The 19,578-nt window shown below is 39.3% G+C and overlaps 2 protein-coding genes across 2 annotated transcripts; one reads left to right on the forward strand and one right to left on the reverse strand.

Moving 5' to 3' along the window:
• Positions 1-6,531: 6,531 nt before the first annotated feature.
• LOC112844103 (putative nuclease HARBI1) lies at positions 6,532-7,733 on the reverse strand. The gene is made up of 3 exons (XM_025903657.1): positions 7,309-7,733; positions 6,894-7,196; positions 6,532-6,664 (listed from the first exon to the last, which is right to left on the reverse strand). Exons 1-3 carry the CDS (start codon positions 7,614-7,616, stop codon positions 6,622-6,624), a joined length of 654 nt encoding a protein of 217 aa, XP_025759442.1. The 5' UTR covers positions 7,617-7,733; the 3' UTR covers positions 6,532-6,621.
• An 849-nt stretch (positions 7,734-8,582) lies between these two features.
• On the forward strand, positions 8,583-11,932 carry LOC112844106 (uncharacterized). Its single transcript, XM_025903672.1, has 4 exons — positions 8,583-8,587; positions 9,768-9,874; positions 10,700-11,023; positions 11,282-11,932. The coding sequence occupies exons 2-4, from the start codon at positions 9,781-9,783 to the stop codon at positions 11,500-11,502; spliced, it is 639 nt and encodes a 212-aa protein (XP_025759457.1). The 5' UTR covers positions 8,583-8,587; positions 9,768-9,780; the 3' UTR covers positions 11,503-11,932.
• Positions 11,933-19,578: the final 7,646 nt, after the last annotated feature.

Here is a 19,578-nt window from a genome sequence, read left to right on the forward strand (position 1 = left end):
CCAGCAGAGCTGTCGTCCTCCTCACAGCTCAGAGACACAAAGTCTCCTTTAAAAAACTGAGAGCTGCTGGGACTCACAGTCAGACGAGCTGTGAGGAAGAAGGTATGATGTGAATCAATTTTTAAAAGAGAATGACCAACCGAGTTTCATAATCTTTTACTGTTTCAATGACAGTAACACAGCCACCCAAAACAAAACTTATATTGCATCATGTGTCTTTAGTATTCACAAATCAGATGCTCACTTTATATTTAAAATCTGACACTGATATGCAGTATGCGGTCAGATCCTGGCTGGTCCAGGTTCAGTGCTCTCAGATGCACAGTTATAATTAATGTCATTAAAAACACCAAAAAAGTTGGTGTTGGATTTAATGCCTCAGTTTTTAGAGACAAGCTTTATTGAAAGTTTATATGTGCCAGACAGCATTAAAAATAAGATGCAGAAAAATATATTTATTATATTATTATAATATAATATAATATAATATAATATAATATCTATTTGAGACTCTTTGAGATGTTTTGGATGATCATGATGAGGTCACTGACCTTGGTTTGTTGTGCAGCACAGCAGTAAGTTCAGACCTAAAGAGAAATGATACTCAGTTAATCTGAGTTTTCATTTGGTTCACATTACAGCAAAGCTCCTTCTGGTACCACGTCTCCCCTTTAGGGGACTTTTAACTCCTGCTTCGGGCTTTTTCTAGCTGTTCATTAGTCTGTTTTTGTTTTACATTATCAGATAGGTTATAAAACTATATCCATAAACATCATGAATGTATCACAGAGACACAGATAGCTGCTAATCAGTGTCAGTAACAGACAAATAAAATAGGTTCAGTTTTCCACTTCTGGGATAGCTGAGGTGAACAGTAGCAGACAGCAGGTACAGCCCCCTGTGTCAACATCTGCCTGTCAATCAAACAGGCCACACCTGTAATAATGTAAATTTTAAGCCTTAATTCCTCAAGATACAAATTAAAAATACACACTTTGAAATATGTTCTTTTCTAATTTCTCTGTTTTATGTACAAACAACAGTGGTTCATCTCTGATTCATAAGTCAGTGTTAAATAGCTTAACGCTTAAAACTGTGGCTCTTTACACAGTACATATCTCACCACCCTTGTATAACTCAGCTGATATGCTTTAAAAACAGTTAATTACATTCTGAAGTGAAAGATTGAACTTACAGAGCAGCTGCTGAAGAGATGCTGGGTTCATCTTGACTGAGCTCAGACACAGCAGTTAAATCAACTTCCTTCTGTGTTCAAAGCTACATATACTGCTTTGTGGTTTTCTTGTTGCCATTATGACGGCTGATCTAATTTAAAATAGCACAGAGATGATCGAACTCCATCTGACCTTGTTATATTATGTTTGAAAGGGTTGTACTTTTGTTAAAAAGGTAAAAACAAACAAACAACCAAATACCCTGTTTTTCAACTGTCAACTTGAGAAATCATGTTTTATAGCAGGTAACTGTTGTGTGTTTGGGGCTAGTATGAGACCCTCTCTCTCCCACCCTCCCCCACTAAGTGAGTGGGAGGAAGGAGCTGTTGTTAAGGAAAGAGGGCCAAACAAGCAGGAGGCCTAAAATAGTTAGTGCCCACCTTTGTCACTGTGTTAACTCCAAATATTTTTAATTCACTGTGTAATCTTCTTCAGCCAGCAAACCCAGGGAGTAAAATTCTTTGAACACACTGACCAACCATCACCCAAGCCTTTGGTGAATGCAGAAATACTCAGATTCCACCTTAAGGCATAGTAGACCCTAAATTTCATCACAGCACCCCTAAAAATAACTACAGTAATGGTAGTACTGATGATGTATTTACTATTATTTTGATATTGTTTTCTAATGTTATATTTGCCAACTGGAGAGCGTGAAAAGTGTCCGGTATTGTTGACATCTTAAAGTGACAGTGACCTCACACAGAGGCTTTTCTGCTTGTTGATGATGAAGAGGTAATGACACAAATCAGTGATGCAGATTTAAAGCACACTTTAACTACGGCAAAAGTTCAAATTGTTCTGATGTTGTGACTTTGTCTGCTTATTTATATTTGTTCTCTAAACAGCATCAAAAAAAGTGTTGCAAAGCATGAGACATAACCCACAAGTGTAAACTAAGCTTTACAAATGTGTGCAATGATTTGTAAATTTTGAGGACACACATGCAGGTGCTTCAATCCACACACATATACGAGGCAATCTGACCACCATGTAAAACTATTTTACAAATGTGTAAAAATCGAATAATTACTGAACGTTTAAACACAGTTTACTAAGTTCAGCTTCCTGAATCTGAAACTTTTACCTTTTGAAAACCTTTCTGAGCGTACAAATATCTAAAAGTACACATGACATCACTCTTGCCCACAAAACCTTAAATATGTGTGTGCGAATCACCGCACAGATCACTTCTCACACCCATGTTTGTTGGAATCAAATGTAACACTGCCACCTTCCCACAGAGCCACATATGTAAGATATGTTCAAGTCCCCGGGGTAAAACTGACATCTGGGCTTCCACTGCATGTACATGTTTTTTCTTTCAAATAAAATGCACGCTTCTTTTTCTACATAAACGGAACATAGATATACCAGTATCCAGTAAAGGTGCTGCTTTATTATTTTATTTTGTTAAACATTTCTATTCCTGGGCTTCTGTGTTTTTTGTGACAGCAAGTCTAAAGGATGTTTCCTGTCTATACTCAGCAGCAGTCCGTATTTACTTTGAATATGGCCACACATGTATCTGCTTCTGTTTGGCCTGGTGACTCACTCTGGGTGTGTTTACAAGTCTCAGCACGACGGTTCTGTGATTAGAGACCCAGGTGGGGGAGGTGGGAGGCCTTGTGTGCTGCTGTTTACTTTCATCTCACTTGCGGTTACATTTAGGCACTAAAACTACACTGTTAGTGTTATGAACCAGGTAATAATCAATGTTGAGTGTGTGAATATGGCCAGAAGGAGTTGCTGTTTACCCTGCTTTGAGTTTTCTACTAGACAAAGCTCCATCTGTACTCTGTCTTCTTCCTGTCTGCCACCCAGTGTTGCAGTTGTTGTTGTTGTATTAACCTTTGTTTTTCTACAAAATGCTGGATTAGCAGCTCTTTACATAATAAGCCCTGGAGAACATTAGGTTCCAGGTGAGAAATCAGCAGGTATGAAGTCTCTGACAACAAGATCAATCAGTTCTCCATAGAATACTGGTACCATTTCTGGACGATCCCTCTCTTCGCGTGAACAGAGGGAGGGTCTGAACTTTGTGAGTGGTATCTATGGCGTTTGTCTATTACCGATGAGCATCAGTAATAGATAAACCTTATTTTATATTTTAATGTATTTTGTGGCTTTAAACAGGCTTTAAATAAGCTAACCTTTATATACCTTGTTGCTATTAAACTGCATAAACAGCAGTACTAGAAGAAAGCTGTGAATTCTGTTTTAGATATAGACAGACAGACAGACAAAAATGCTGTTCTAAGCATTTTAAAAGCTGGTGAAGTTATTGATGGGAAATGTGTGATTGTCATGCATTTTTCATGCCTGTGTTACTATGTTACTACTAATAAAAGACATCTGTTGTTGAAGCATATGTGGATATGAAAACCTGCTTAAAGCCTGCACCGATACAGCCTCAATGTCCTGCCATCAGTGACAGGACTGTGATGGATGCCTGGTGGAATTCTGACTGACTGCCAGCTGATGGGTGACTGTAGTGATATCCCCCACCTGTGACGAGGACGATGCAACCATGATTATTAAATCCCATAAGTAGCATCATTTACATCATTTACTACATTTATAACTTTCAAATGTGTTCAGGGATTCTATAATAATGGCAGAATCATAATGTTGAGGCTAACTATAAAATTTCGATGTACGCTTACAGCAAATAAAACACAGGTTGTGCACACATGACAGAAAGTGATGCTTGCATTTTATGATTTTATGATTATTGCTGACTTGTGTTTTTGAACATGAATGATTATTTTATTTGTTATTGCACAGCTCATGTTCTAATGTTCAAATGTAAATACATTATGTGTAAATACTTTTGGCCGTAGTGTATATGCTGAGCCCACCCACACTGTACACCTTTTGAGAAGAGAACTGTTTTCCCTCCCGAGCAGCCTGACAGTTTGCCAAATTTTTTAGAGGCAGACCGAAAATCTTTTTCCATTTTTAACATCGTCATCATGTTTTGTACAATACGTCCACCACCCCTCCTGTGGACAAGACAACTCCATCTATTGTCCCTCACACCCAACATATCTGCCCTTCTTCTATCTTCATTCTCTCTGGTGTGATTTTACAGAACGTAAAAACATTTACAGTGACTGCTCTTATCAGCACAATCCTGCCTTTCCTGCTCTCCTGCTGCTTCCTAACATTCTTTTTTAATGACCTTCATGTTTTGCAGTTGCTTCCTGACACATTTCCTTCCAAAAAAGCCCTGCCCATGTATCTGGGTTTGAGATCGACAGTAGGAGTGCACTAACTGGTGTACTTGTCACTCCAGCTGGGTTTCCCTGTCGTGTACACACTCAGTACTACAAACATTTATCACACTTTCATTGGGAGTTTTAATGCAATTTAGCATTTATTTTCTGCTATACAAAGACTCTACAATGTAAATGATCAATGTAAAATGTAAAAATGCCCAGAAACTACATCAGTAATTTGTTTTTGTTAAAGCAACATGGTGTAGAGCTCTACACCACGAGGGCGTCCGAGCTGCAAGTACAGCCTTAAGAATTCAAATTACCTGTCTTCATTTTTTTGTTTTTTTTTATCCAGCTAAGCTTCCTCGTGTGTTTAGAGAAATACTTCCATGCTTACCAAGTGTAGCATATAAACAAAGTAAGCTGCAAAGAGAGGGAAGCAGTGGTTTGTGTTTTTGGGATGATAGATTAAAGTCCTCATCAGTGTGGTAGGACTTGACTTAAGCGGCCAAAGAAGTGCAGGAGACTGATGCTGTCCAGTGTAGCAAGTGCTTTATTCACCATTTTGTGACCCAAACAATATTTACAAAGAAACAAATAAGAAACTCAACTCCAAATTAACTCAGTTCAAATAAACATAACTGAACTTTAAACAATGAAAATTAAGGTCAAACTGCACACAGCTGCACTGACCTGGGCCCCTATCCCTAAAGATTCTGAGAATCCTCTCAGAATCTTTCCTACCTTTACCTTTACCTTTCCCTTGCTCCTAACTTAACCTAAAAATTCCTTGCCAGGAGTTTTAGCTTAGAAGTGATTCCAGAACATTTTCAGTGAACTCTGAGCAAGGAATGGATGGAAAATCCTATCTTAGTGAGGAGGTGTGATTGACCCCGTTGCTAGGTATGAGTCATCATTTCAAAAGCCGTGATTGGTTGATCCTACAAGTTTGATGGAAATGAGCTTTTGGTGAGAATGAGCAAAGGATGTACCCTCAAATCAATAAACATAATTATACACTCTAATCTTATGCTGACTGTAATTGTAAATAATATTTCACATTCAAGAAAATATCTGGAAAATGAATAGTAAGCTGTAGGGGTTATAGCCTAACATTAGAATCTAAAATATGTGAAAACTTAAACTCATTACACCCTGTTCAAATAATGATTTGTGTCTTATTTGCTCATATTAATATCCTAGCTGGCATATTTTGTACTTTCACTCCCATATGGACCCCATTGAAAACAAGATGGCCTATCTCAAGGGGCTGTCCCTAATGAAGTAGAAATCACAATGTTACAAGTCCAGTGTGGTCTTAACGAGGGTAGCACGGCTCAGCTTCTATCAATGTCTGTGATTGCTGGCTGGTCTATTTATTAAGGCTTGTTAACAAATATCCTACAAACACAGAAAATGGAGAAAAAAAAAGGACTCGCAAGCCGAACTGGACTGATGAGCAAGGTTTGTTGCTGGCCCAGTTGGTGAACGAACATAAAGGTATGTTACGAGGAAAATTTGGCCCAACTGTCACTAGCCAAGGCAAGAGGCGCGCCTGGGACACAATATCCCAAACAATCAATGCCTCTTTTCCACTGGTGGTGCGGACAGGCGACGATTGTGAGAAAAGGTGGTATGTGCTGCAGTCCAAGGCAAAAGATGAGATTGCAGCACACAAGCGGGAATCCTCACTCACAGGTGAGCAAAATATTATAGCCTACCACATAATCTGGCAACTTGCTCCTGCTGGCAAAGTTAATTTACAGGCCTAAGTACTGTGTTCATTGACTGTTTCTTTCTAGGGCGTGGACCACCCACAAAGCGGCTGTCCCAGGTGGCCGACACTGTCTTTCAAGTCCTGGGACACTCTGAGGTCAGTGTCACCGGGCTGCCAACAGGCATTGACACATCAATGATGCAGGCCCTTGAAGTGCAGCAAAGGTAGGACACAGGGTTATTCATATCTACAGTGTTTATTCATTGCAGAAGCCATTTCATGTGTTATCCATGCTCATTGTATCAAATTAATTTAATCAAAACAATAATTAAACTAGGCCTATGTATTTCTGTAGCATGGAGCCATCACAAGAACCGGGCCCATCAAGTTTGCCGATGAGATTGCCGCCTGAACCATCTGCAGCTGCTACTCAGGATAGCCCGGCGGATCAAACACCATTCCCATCCGCAGCACCTGCTCCGTCAACATCCCTGCAGGAGAGCAGATTGCAACTCACAATTGATGTGTTTGAACAACAAAAAAAAAGTCCTTTCCCTTCAGGAGGAGTACTACCGCCTTAAAATTGAACACCCAAAAAATAAGCCATTTACAGATTGTGTTCTGTGTCTTGCATTTAACAATTGCAGGTGATGTGCAGTAAAACTGTGGTAGTTCTTAATACCATCACAAGTTCTCAAAAGGCATGGGGCTACAGCTTGCCTGAAATGTAAATTTGTGAAGTTTGCCCTGTAAGGCAGTCCACTCTGGGCTAGTTTCCCCTGTGGAATGTAAATATCTTCTTCACCACCATCCTCATCGTTGTCTTCATCCTCATCCTCATCGCCATCCTCCAGAGGTTCTGCAATCTGTCTAACCTTGCAAATATTGTGTAATATTGCACAGGCTATGATGACTTTGCTGACTTTTTCAGGCCTCAGCCGCACCTCTCCGTGGAGAACATGAAAGCACCTCTTAAGCTGGCCTATGCCACGCTCCACCACCGCTCTTGTTGTCTTGTGGGCCCTACAATAGAATACAGAGACCTTTAATTATTTGATGGAAATATTGCACTACTTGGATGCTCTAACATATTGCTTGCATTTCATTTCCATGATTTTTGTATTGTTTGGCTTACCTGTTATAGTTTAGTTGGGGCCCTTGGCGTGGCTGGAGGTAAGGTGTAAGGAGCCATGGTTTGCATGGGTAGCCACTGTCCCCTAACAAGTGGCAATTAGCTGGCACATAGCGTCTCTCAAAAAGCTGTCTGATGCCACTCTCGGAGAGCATTCTCGCATCATGTGTGGAGCCTGGCCATTTCGCCACAATGTCCAAAATCTTACAGGCCGCATCGAACACTATTTGCACATTGATGCTGTGGAAATTCCTCCTGTTAACAAAGACAGCCTCGTCCTCTGATGGCGCAATTATTCTCACGTGTTCCATCAATTACACCCACAACGCCAGGGAATCCTGCAATGTCCATAAATGCCCTTTTATGTGTGTGTAAAGTGCGGGCATCCAGCGGGAATGAAACAAATTGTCACAATATTAGGTTGTGACAAAGCTGTCAGTGTTTGGGTGATGATTCTGCTGACGGAGGATTGGGACAGACCCAAGTCATCACTGCTGCATTGTTGCATTTTCCCGGTTGCCAAATACCTCAGGGTTGTGATTACTTTCGTCTCCGGTGTAATAGCGTTGTGGCGTCGAGTTGGTGAAGTAATTGCATCTCTAAGGAGATCCACCACAAACATGATTCCTGCACGATCCAATCTGTAGCATCTCAATAATTCCCTGTCATCCAGTGTTTGCAGGACATCTCTCCTGCCTCTTCTGTTGGCCATTTTGTGCAGCTGCTTAGGGGAACTCCTAAGCCACTAAAAGTCCTCTTCCCTGCTCTTAGCAGATCTCGCCTTAGGAGCCCTTTTAAGCGCTAGGAACCTTGAGGAATAGCTTTTATATTAACTGGGATTGTCGTGTCACTTTTTGGGGAAATTCTAAGAAAACGTCATGACTCTGAGAATTTTCTTAGAATTTGGCCACTAGGAGCCACTTTTTGCACAAAGATTCTTTAGGGATACAGGCCCTGGTCCTTTCTCTTCAAACACCTGAGTTCTGCTTAAATAGTCCACTTAACCAAACAATTTCTCCTCTGGACTATTCCATTCAGTAGGTAAGATGAACATGATCATATTCTACTACTACTACCACTCTTTACTAGCAACATAAACTCTGGTGTAATCAATACATATGACAATAAATCTATTTCTCCATAAACCCTCTAAAATCAACTTTCTTAAATTACAAGAGTTCTTCCCCTCCTGCACTTGGTCTGATCCTGTGACCTCAGATGAACCCAGAAGCTATAAAGCAGGAAGTAAAACTACTTTCCTCCTTTTGTTTCTGGAAGACAGGTAGGTAAGGTAAGTTCTAACTAAACCAATTAACAGTTGAAATAAATAACATGTTAACTTAACAAACTTGTAGGAATTGATTTAAACCAAGATGTTATATTATATAATCTGTAAAAAGTGCAAAACATAAACAAACCCGGGATAGTAGACGTTTGCCTATTGCAGACTACATATGAAATATGGTTAAATCAAAACAAGAATGTTAACTAAGAATATAGACAAATGGTGTTCTCACCCACTTTGTCACAATCAGGCATCAAGGATGATGCAGCTTCAGTGCCTTGGAGAAGCTTCCTTGGGCTTGCAAATATGCAAATAAATGATCAATGTAAAAATGCCCAGAAACTACATCAGTAATTTGTTTTTGTTAAAGAGCAAATCACCAGAGCAGGACTCCCTACTTCAGCCTTATTGTGGCTAAATTGGTATTAAGTCATTACAGTAATAAATAATACAATAAATTATAAAACTTCAAATATTATCATAAAATAAATAATCTATTAATGACTTTAAAAAAAAAAATCACTTTTTAAACTCATGTAATGGTTTATTTCACTCCTGGTCAAGGTGTATAAACTCTTAATTTATCCTTTGAAAACCAGTTCTGAAGTTCATGATTTAACATACTAGATGTGTGACTGTATCTGGGTGTGAATAAATAATAGAACAACTTATAAAATTGTAAATATTATCGTAAAGTGTATGACTTATTAGGAACTTTTTTTTATCACACTTTTTAAACTCGTGTAAATGTTTATTTCTGACACTCCTGGTCCTCCATACTGATCAGGTGTTACGATCCAAACAGGGATTTATTAGCTGGTATGACATCATACCATCCAATGAGGGCCTCACATTATTATTTACATGATTCATTATTAACATTCAACCTTCACACCTTTAGAAGCTTTTACATTTTAAACTATATTTTTGAGCTCAAACCTAAAACAGACAATCTTTTAGTAGATTCTGAACACTTGTTTATACAGACAGACTGATAGGCCCCACCTTACCTCATAATTTCCTGTAAGTTCCCCTTTTTTCATGCGGTCGAATTTTCTCTCGCAAGGGGTGTGATACTGCTCAGGGTATCAGTCATACACAGCATAAAATAATTTTAAGTAAATTTAATACCTTTAAAGAGCATCTGTATATTCTCTATTATTGTTTTTTAATCCAGGAAACTACCAACAATGAAGCTGTGGCAGATAAGAAAGGAAATGATGTTAAAAACAGCTTTAACTGCGTTTGTCCTCTCATGTTTCCTGGGACGTCTGGATTGTGAAGGTAAGATGTGTTTACCTGTTTGAATAAATCTTAAAGATCTTTTCTGGTCTTCATCAGTTAAATTGAATTCAAGTGAACTTTTTGACGGTGAATAACAGGTGTGTTTTTTTTGTTGTTGTTGTTGTTGTTGTTTTTTTACCATTAGTTAGAATAATAATGAACATAAACATTCTGGATATAAATGGTGAGAAGATTTTAAGAGTCTGTTTTGCTTTTTAATAAATTGTGCAAGAAAAAAAATCCTGTAAAACATTAAATTGTAGTTAAATTCAAATGCTAATGTACAGTAAAGGTTCGGTACATCAGACACAGCCTCTCAACTGTCTGGCTTTATGTACAGGTCCTTTAGAAATAAACTATGAAATGAATAACATACCATTGCTGTCCGGTACACAACAATCAACAAATTTCTGTATTAAACACCCTGAATGTGACTGAGAAGTACAAACCGGTTTCTATACTTTTTTTTTAGTATTTTGTACAGACTCTGGGCTTTTCCACAGAGTATGTGAAGCCATTTTACCCATTTTAGCTCAATAAAACCCACACTGCAGTATACAAATGTTAAAAAAGTGTATAAACTCTGAATTTAGACTTTCAAAACCCACTGAAGTTCATGATTTGACATGCTGGATGTGTAAACATATCTGGGTCTGAATGTATCCACAGTAAAGCTTTTTTTTTTTTTACTCGTTTATAAATTCCCACAGACTTTACACAAAAATAAAAACTCAGGTTTCTGATATTTGAAGCACAATAATAAGCGTGTTTGAATTATTGGATGCATATAATGTTTATGACTGACCTGTTTTCTTCTGATTTTAGAGCTAACAGTCAAACAAGCAAAGGATGTAACTCTGGAGTGCTATGGCCACAGTGATGCTAACATAATGATAAGCTGGCAAAAGCCTGACCTGCAGTCAGAGTATTATGTGTTTTACTTCAGCGATGAACACATTCACAAAGACAAACAGCATAAATCATTTAAAGGTCGAGTGGAGCTGAAAGATCGAGAAATAAAGAATGGAAACTTTTCTGTGATTCTCAAAAATGTCACCATGAATGACGCTGGAAAATATGAATGTTATGCTGGATACCACCAACAGAGACCTCAGCTTTTGAAGAGCATCAACCTGAAGGTAAAAGAAGGTGAGTGTGAAGTTGAGCTGCTGAGTGAGTAGAGTTGAGTGTGTGTGTGATCAGAGGTGAAGCTGCTTCCTGGTTGTTGATGTTTGTTTCTAAAGATGTTGTTGATGAGACTTTGTAGAAAGCAGCTGGTCTGAGTGATGTGATCAGAGTGCAGTAGATAATGTCTGACAGCAGTTTGAAGAGGAAATGGATTCTGTTCTGTTCTTCACTCATCACCTACCTGACAGCTGACACCTCACACCTGTTTCTCACCTGCAGGTCAGACAGGAGGACACACAGAGGATGGAGGGAAGGAGGATGGAGAGGAGAAGGATGTAGGGAAGGAGGCAGGATCTGTTGGACTGAATGTTTGTCATCTTTTGCTTCTTGCAGCTGTTGTTGCTTTTTCTGTGACCTTTAAAAAATCAAAAGCACAGCAGAAGCAGAATTACTACAAACCTCCAGCTGAACAGATCGTTGCAAGGTTTCAGATGCCGTAACAGCTGAATTGTGAGTGAACTCCTGCTGTTCTTAGTATTGCAACAGGACAGATAAAGGTTGGTAATGCTGGATAAATAGAAGCTCGGAGTCTGTATAGGTCTACCATGTCGGGTCAGATTCTTATATGCAACACCCAAAATTACAGCCATTCCTTCCTTATCAGTGTGTTTAGGAAAAGATAACATAAGATAAGATAAACCTTTATTAGTCCCACATGTGGGAATTTTGGGGGGGAATCCCACCAACATAAGATTAGGAACATTAGAATCAAAGTGGTTCAAATAGGCCTCAAATGCATGTAATCTATTTTAATTGCACTACATTAAACAGGACTCTGTGTCAGCCTTTAACAATGCGTTGTTCCACACTTAGTCACTACAGTAAAATGCTCTCGCTTACACCATAAGTAAGAATACACACAGTCTCTTACTTGCAGAGGTGGGTAGTAACGAGCTACATTTACTCCGTTACATTTACTTGAGTACGTTTTTGAAAAAAAATGTACTTTTTAAGTACCTTTTTTGCACGATACTTTTTACTTTTACTTGAGTACATTCATGAAGAAGAAACGGTACTTTTACTCCGCTACATTTGCAAAATTCGACTCATTACTTTAAAAAAAATAATTAATTTAACACATTAGATAACATGCCGTCAGTGGAGTTTCCGGTAACTTTTTTACCAATGAGACGTGGCCATACAGTCACATGACCAGTTTGAAACCGTGGCGGGCAGAGCGGCCCAAGCGTTTCAAAGTAGCGACACACGGAAAGAAGAAATATGATGGCAGAGTCTACGCTAGAGCTGAAGAGGATGAACACCTTTGGCCTCACATACAAAGAATGTTTCGCTTAAAAGCAGCACAAAAGAACAGCTATGTCTTCAGTGTTGGTGTCTTCAGTCAGAGCCAAAACAAACCAACTTTTCAGCGTGAAACAACTCAACTCGTTTAACCTGAGGAAACGGTAAGTTTTCTCTAAATATCTTTTTAGCTGTGGTTAGCTGGATGTCAGTCTTATGTTACAGCAGCTGTGTCGAGCTCGAGCTGCGAGTCATATTTTCGGCGCTACGTTGTAGTGAGATAAGTTTGTGGGTGTTTTGTGCAGCTTCAGCTGTCTTTTTAACTGCTCGCTGGTTAGCTAGCGTGAGCTATAAGCTAACAGCTAGCCTGGTTAATGACGCTAGAGTTCCACGCACATGCAAACAGCTCGTCTCTACTGCTTTAACTGTGAAAAGAAAAGGCAATAATGGGGCTGACAGGGTTTATTATGTGAAACAGCAGCTTGTTTAGTTTAAACAGTCTGCATTAAGCTGGGCAAACACTGTGCGAGTTTTTTCAGTCGCGTTATTCAGCTCCTGCTTAAACTGTACAATTAAATCGCAGAGGCAGAGGTTAGAAGTTCACAGGTCACGATGCAGGGTCTCACACTATACGGCCTGATGCTCTGATGCGACCTGAGTGCTCAAACTGTGCGTCCATAACATGAAGCTTAACATACAAAATCTGTCCCTCGCTCTCCCTCTCTGTCTTTCACTCACACAGGCACACACACCATCAACTTTGCTAAATTACTAATGAAAAACATTGACCAGGCAGCTGTGATTGAGCAGCAATGTCCATCCAACTCTTTTCATGGTTGTTGTAGTCGTGGTAATTTTGTGAGGCCACATTGAAAAGCCTCGGATACGGAAGCGTAGAGCTGCCACCGGGGCAAAAGAAAAATAGAGCTATGTCACGTTATAACATGAAAGGTTTATTGTTCTAACAATATACTTTTAATGTTTGTACAATATACCTTTCATGTTTAAACAATATAATATCACGTTATTACAATATACATAATTATCACGTTCGTACAATATAAATATTATATTGTATGAACGTGATATTATATTGTTCAAACGTGAACGGTATATTGTTAGAACAATAAACTTTTTATTGTTACGTGATATAGCTCTATCTTTCTTTTGCCTGGGTGGCAGCTCTACGCTTGCGTACTCGGATGAGCTTGCCTCATCCTACAAGTTGCGCCTCCATCTCTTGTGTCCAGATCACGCGCTGCGCTGCCGTGCTGCTCCACCTTTTCTTTCATTTCTGTGTTTGTGCGTGCGCAGTGTGAGAGGCGACAGGATTTCAAACTGGTTTGATTATCACGCGACCATACGATTGATGATTGGGAGCTGGTCGTGAGGTGTTAACTGCTTTTCGTTACCCCATGTATGCTACACGATGCGCACACGATTAAGGCAAAACACGGGCCGATCCCCAAAACGGTTGCGCGACTGAAAAATCGTCTCAAAATGGGCCAAAAATCGCACAGTGTATGGGCAGCTTTTGGAGGCTAGCTCCAAACAAACATCTGCAGCTTGGCAGTGTATACAGTACTATAATGACCAGACCTAATTCTTTTGAAAACCTTACATCTTTCCACAGGTCTCCACTTCATCAGACATCACCTAGACACAGAGCTGGATGAGGCCAGCACAAACAGCAGCCTAACCCACGAAGATGATGGATCCATGGGGTCAGGAAAGCAGAGTAACTGGAGAGGTACCTTTCATGTCCATTCACTGGAGGTGTGGATCTATTGCATGGCTTTCCTCACATCAAGAAGCTGTCGATCAAAGTCAATACAGCTCTTCCTGCATCTGCAGCCTGTGAGAGACTTTTTAGTCATGCAGGACTCCTGTTCACTGCCAAACGGTCACAGCTTCACAGCAAGAACCTTGAGAGCCAACTGCTGCTGAAGCTGAACCACCATTTCACTGACTGAAGAAACAATTTATGGTAAAGTGAGCCATACACATATGTACATCCACATAGTGGAAATTTGTATTTGTCTTTTATAATTAGTTTTACTCTGATTTCAGTGTTTATTTGTGAGTGTAGTTTTTACATTTTTACATATTACATTGTGTTAATCCACTGTCTATACTATGGAGGACCACAAGAGCCACGCGCATTGAAATAAAAAATTCTGTGCTTAATTTTAATAAACTGCATTTCAAAAACCTTTTTCGAATTCCACTTTAATAAAAACATTTTCGAATTGCACTTTAATAAACTGCATTTCAAAAAACATTTTCGAATTCCACTTTAATAAACTGCATTTCAAAAAACATTTTCGAATTGCACTTTAATAAACTGCATTTCAAAAACCTTTTTTGAATTCCACTTTAATAAACTGCATTTCAAAAACCTTTTTCGAATTCCACTTTAATAAAAACATTTTCGAATTGCACTTTAATAAACTGCATTTCAAAAAACATTTTCGAATTGCACTTTAATAAACTGCATTTCAAAATCCATTTCCCTTTCCTGTTCGCTCAGGGATTAACATGTGGATTAGCAGTTGGATTAACAACTTCATTTTAAAAATGCAGAGTCAATCATCACTGAGGTCATCTCTCCTGCATGAAGTACAGGCGCTGGTTTTCCAGTGTGTGCATCTGATGGCCCAAAGCTGACTCAGAGCTGTAACACCATCCATGGCTGCAGTATGGAACAGATGTGGGTGTGTCCTCATCTCCCAGAGGAGTCCAAATCGTCATCAAACAGCCCTACAGACACAAAAACATGAAAATATAAACAACCAGACTATCAGCAGTGATTTAAGTACTTTAAGACCTCTGTGAAAATCATTTACAGTATATATCACAGAATTTAAGGCCTTTATAATCACAGAACATACAGAGAAAAGTACTAAACTGAATCAATTTCAGCTTTTGTTTTTCATGATGTATATTGTATTAATAATTAAACTTCATTATCTGTATCTTTACCACACATTTGCCACACAGGTGTAGATACTGTAGGTTCAGTGAATGCTTAAATTGCACTGATTAGAATATACTGGACATCCAAAGCTAAGATTCAGCGCACTGTGTTAGAGGCTGGGATTTGATGAATTCATCATATATACAACCTTTGATCATCATTTATGTCCAGTTGAGAATGAATCTGTGCACTCACATATTAAATGAACTGAAATCAGTAGTGTGATCTCCAGTCTTGATATAAGGAATGAGAGAACTGACAGCTGTTATTTTAATCAACCTGTCTCAGTTGTTTTAACTCTAAGTATCACAAAGTAATGTGGTAACATCTGGACTGACGAGTTTACTGTCAGCATTTTAATCGCTAGTTTAAAGGCTGTAGGTTTCAGCCATTGCTCTAACACTGTATAAATGTAACAGGGCTCAGTGCTGGTTCTAACAGTCTGAGCTGCTTCCAGCTTTATTTGTGAAGCACAGCAGCTTACAAAACACGTAGCTAGCTCGTACAGCTGCGACGTAAAATTTTCATAAGCTAAAATGACCTTAAAATAACGGGGCTACGTGGGGTGATGCTAGCGTTAGCCATGTTAGCACGTTACCTTCAACAGGTGGTCAGACTGAGTAAACGGGCACTCAGTCAGAGGTTGGGCTCTCCGTTTCGCTGCAGGCTCCCTTCATTCTTCACATATCCGTGTCGAGCCGAGTGTAAATCCCGAGGCTGAACGGCCTTTGTACAAGCACACACGCTTCGTAGCAGGGCGAAGCTATGAGCTAGAAATATCCAGGCTGGCAGACAGCCTGTGTCTGACCAACCAATCAGAGAGCTCCTTACATCCCACGGTGTGGCTAATTTGAATAGCAGCAGGATTTTTAAAATGAAGTTGTTAATCCAACTGCTAATCCACATGTTAATCCCTGAGCGAACAGGAAAGGGAAATGGATTTTGAAATGCAGTTTATTAAAGTGCAATTCGAAAAAGGTTTTTGAAATGCAGTTTATTAAAGTGCAATTCGAAAATGTTTTTTGAAATGCAGTTTATTAAAGTGCAATTCGAAAATGTTTTTATTAAAGTGGAATTCGAAAAAGGATTTTGAAATGCAGTTTATTAAAATTAAGCACAGAATTTTTTATTTCGATGCGCGTGGCTCTTGTGGTCCTCCATACTATACTTCAGGGTATTTTAGTATACAAAGAACATTTTATAGTTTTGTTAGAATGTCTATTCCTGTGGAATTTTAGCACAGATGTGTTGTGTGTGTTTTTTTGTTTGTTTTTTTTTTTATTCCTGCTGTCCGCCTTGGGAATAAACTTTTCCTGATTATACCTGTTGCATCTCTGTGTCATTTGTTTCTGATTTACTTAATCCCTCCTTGTATTTAAAAGAACCACCCCTAGTATGACATTCTGGCGCATCAGCTGTAGTCTGTTATGTTGAAGTTGCCTCGTTCTAATGTTTTCTCTGACGCTGCTGTAAATGCGAATATATTTACTGTGGGTTTTGCTTGAAAAAGCTTTACGTTGTGAAAAACTGAAATCTTGAAATTAGAATTGTTGTGCCTTATTTTGTGGATCTTTTTACATATATTCCTTTTGAAAATACTAAAATTTGTATATTTATTTATTTTTGTTTGTCTGATAGCATTTATTTATAAAATAAATCGGACATTTCAAACAGTTACTCGCTACTTACTCAGTACTTGAGTAGCCTTTTCACCAAGTACTTTTTTACTCTTACTCGAGTAACTTTTTTTGACGACTACTTTTCACTTTTACTTGAGTAAGAATATTTTAAAGTAATGATACTCTTACTTGAGTACAATTTTTGGATACTCGACCCACCTCTGGGTGTGGGTCTATTAGGTTATGTTGTGGTGATCCTCGGGTTGGGGGATGAGTGTTCATACTGGAGTGCAAAATCAAAACCAATGGAAGATGGACAAGAAAAAGCTCAAAGCCATCAGGTGCTCAGTTTAGAAAAAAGAGAAAAGAAGAGGAGGAGAAACAAGCAAAAGATACAGGTAAGCAGATGTGTCATTGGATAATGGCGGGTCATGTGTCCTGAAACAATCAGAATACTTTATTAATTGTAAAAATAGTTACAGTAACAGACTAAACTCCAAACAATACATCATCATTTTACACATTTAAGAAATAGCACTAATATATGCAGATCACTCAATTATAAATATCAAGAATGAACAGAGGTGATTATAAATAAATATCAGGAAAATTGACAAGAATATTACAGAGTAGAAAAGAGCGTGTGTAAAAAGGGTGTAACTATTGCAGTGTTTACAGTGTGTTAGATGGAGGAGTTGTACAGGGAGATGGCCACAGGTAGGAATAATTTCTTGTGTCGTTCAGTTATGATTTTTGGTAATCTCAGTCTCTCACTGAACGTGCTCCTGTGACTAGCCAGCATGTCATGGAGTGGGTGGGAGGTATTATACAACATTATCTTTGTCTTGGACAACATCTGCCTCTCAGACACCACCCTAACAGAGTCCAGCTCCATCCCCACAACATTACTGACCTTGTGGATCACTTCATTTAGTCTGTTTGCATCTGTCAGTGCCAGAGGGAGTGTTCGCCCAGGGCGCCAATTAGGCTAGGACCGCCACTGCTGAAAAGTGAGAATCTGATCTCTCAAAGTGAGAGATCAGATTCAATCACTGGTGTAGTTTGAGCATCACTTTCACACAAAAAATTAAAGTTGTTGTGTTGATATTTAAAGTGCTTTGATTATTTTTGGATAACAAGAGAACAGTTGGAGCAGCTCTGAAGGAAAAAAGCACATAAACTGAGACTGACGACTAACTTCATATAATTCAGTTTTATTTTTGAGCAGCTGAAAATAGCTACAAGCTAAATTCTCTTTTGTCTAAACACATCACTTCCTGCATCTATTACAAATTAAAAGCCTTTGCACGAACACTTCGATTGGATGTCTTACCTATGCTTTTATTGTGAAGCATTTATAGGAACTTGCTGTAGTAAGAAGTTACCTTTATGAGATTATGTGTGATGTTACTGGAGGACAGCAGAGAATCAAACACAGGTAAAGAAGAAAACACCTCCACGTGCGGCAGAGGTGTGACACTGACGAAGATAAAAGTAGAGATGAAGATGATTCTGAGAGGCTTTATGATCTACTGATGGAGTCCTGATCATGTGATCTGTTATTGATTCATGCAAATAAACGGTGGTTAGAGCTTTAGAGAGAAGCCAGAGCTCAGACCTGTGCTAACGTGTACCGCGGTCAAGTGAGCCGTCATTTGGGCGTGGCCTCAGTCTGATGAACGGGAGCATGAGATGAAATAGAAATGCTGTACAGTCTATATAAAGGTTAAAAGTTACAGAAGATCCACGTAAAGCTGATCGTGAATCCTTTTGATTCTATTAAAAAGCTTCCGTGATGGTTTTAATATGACTGATTATTGATTAATTATCATGTTTGTTTTTTGATCAGCTGTGAAACGCGAAGCCTGCCAGACGTTTATTTGAGTAACGTGACCTTCTTCGTTATTACGCACGTGTTTCTGATCCCACCCACAGACTGTTTTCGTTCCTCCTCATGACACAAACAGTTGTCAGAGCGCGAAGCTGAGAACAAACCCACCTGTCATGACACTCGGAGTTTTATTTTCAAATTGAACTTCAACATCGTCCGGATTAGAATTAGGATAAACTGGGATGTTCTGAAATCTCACCAGCCTTGGATATTTAGCGAGCTTGAAGAGTCGGGTCAGCAAAACAATGAGGCGGAAATGTCTCTGGTGCGCTCACCGTGACTGCAGGTGAGTGTTAACTCATTTTGACTCCAGCAGTGTCACACACGAGCTTTCTTCATATTTATCATATGAACGCGTCTTTAAGTGGACCTCGTGGCCTCACTGCACAAAAACAGTTACTGACACGAAGTGTGGAGTAACTCTGGAGCAGGTTGAATGTGTTTTTTCCTTTTTTGTTTGTTGGCTGTTTGTCTGTGTCTGTTTGTGCACGCTCACATAAAAAGTGGGTGTTTTGCTTTCCTCTTCCTCCGCCCGTAACACACTATTTGAGCGCCGCCTGAATCAGAGTGAGGGCAGCTCACATATAAATCAGACATGAGACCAGCAGCAGCTATGAACACTCAGTGCGCCAATTATTTCAGATGTGAATAAAGAAGAGCTCCTCCGTGAATCGCTACCTTATCGTGGTGGAGGGGTTTGTGTGTCCCAGGGATCCCAGGGGCTATGTTGTCTGGGGGCTTTTGCCCCCTGGTAGGGTCTCCCATGGCAAATTGGTCTTGGGTGAGG

The sequence above is a fragment of the Oreochromis niloticus genome, linkage group LG3 (genome assembly GCF_001858045.2).
Source record: "Oreochromis niloticus isolate F11D_XX linkage group LG3, O_niloticus_UMD_NMBU, whole genome shotgun sequence".
Classification (NCBI taxonomy): domain Eukaryota; kingdom Metazoa; phylum Chordata; class Actinopteri; order Cichliformes; family Cichlidae; genus Oreochromis; species Oreochromis niloticus.

What these genes read in the sequence shown, in the direction of transcription:
- LOC112844103 (XM_025903657.1), bottom strand. Translation starts at nt 7,616, where the DNA reads ATGGAACACGTGAGAATAATTGCGCCATCAGAGGACGAGGCTGTCTTT. An exon ending in CCCCAACTAAACTATAACAG is followed by an intron (nt 7,197 to 7,308) that starts GTAAGCCAAACA and finishes ATTCTATTGTAG; the next exon opens with GGCCCACAAGACAACAAGAG. An exon ending in TTCACAAATTTACATTTCAG is followed by an intron (nt 6,665 to 6,893) that starts GCAAGCTGTAGC and finishes GCTCTCCTGCAG; the next exon opens with GGATGTTGACGGAGCAGGTG.
- LOC112844106 (XM_025903672.1), top strand. Translation starts at nt 9,781, where the DNA reads ATGAAGCTGTGGCAGATAAGAAAGGAAATGATGTTAAAAACAGCTTTA. An exon ending in GGGACGTCTGGATTGTGAAG is followed by an intron (nt 9,875 to 10,699) that starts GTAAGATGTGTT and finishes TTCTGATTTTAG; the next exon opens with AGCTAACAGTCAAACAAGCA. An exon ending in CAACCTGAAGGTAAAAGAAG is followed by an intron (nt 11,024 to 11,281) that starts GTGAGTGTGAAG and finishes TCTCACCTGCAG; the next exon opens with GTCAGACAGGAGGACACACA.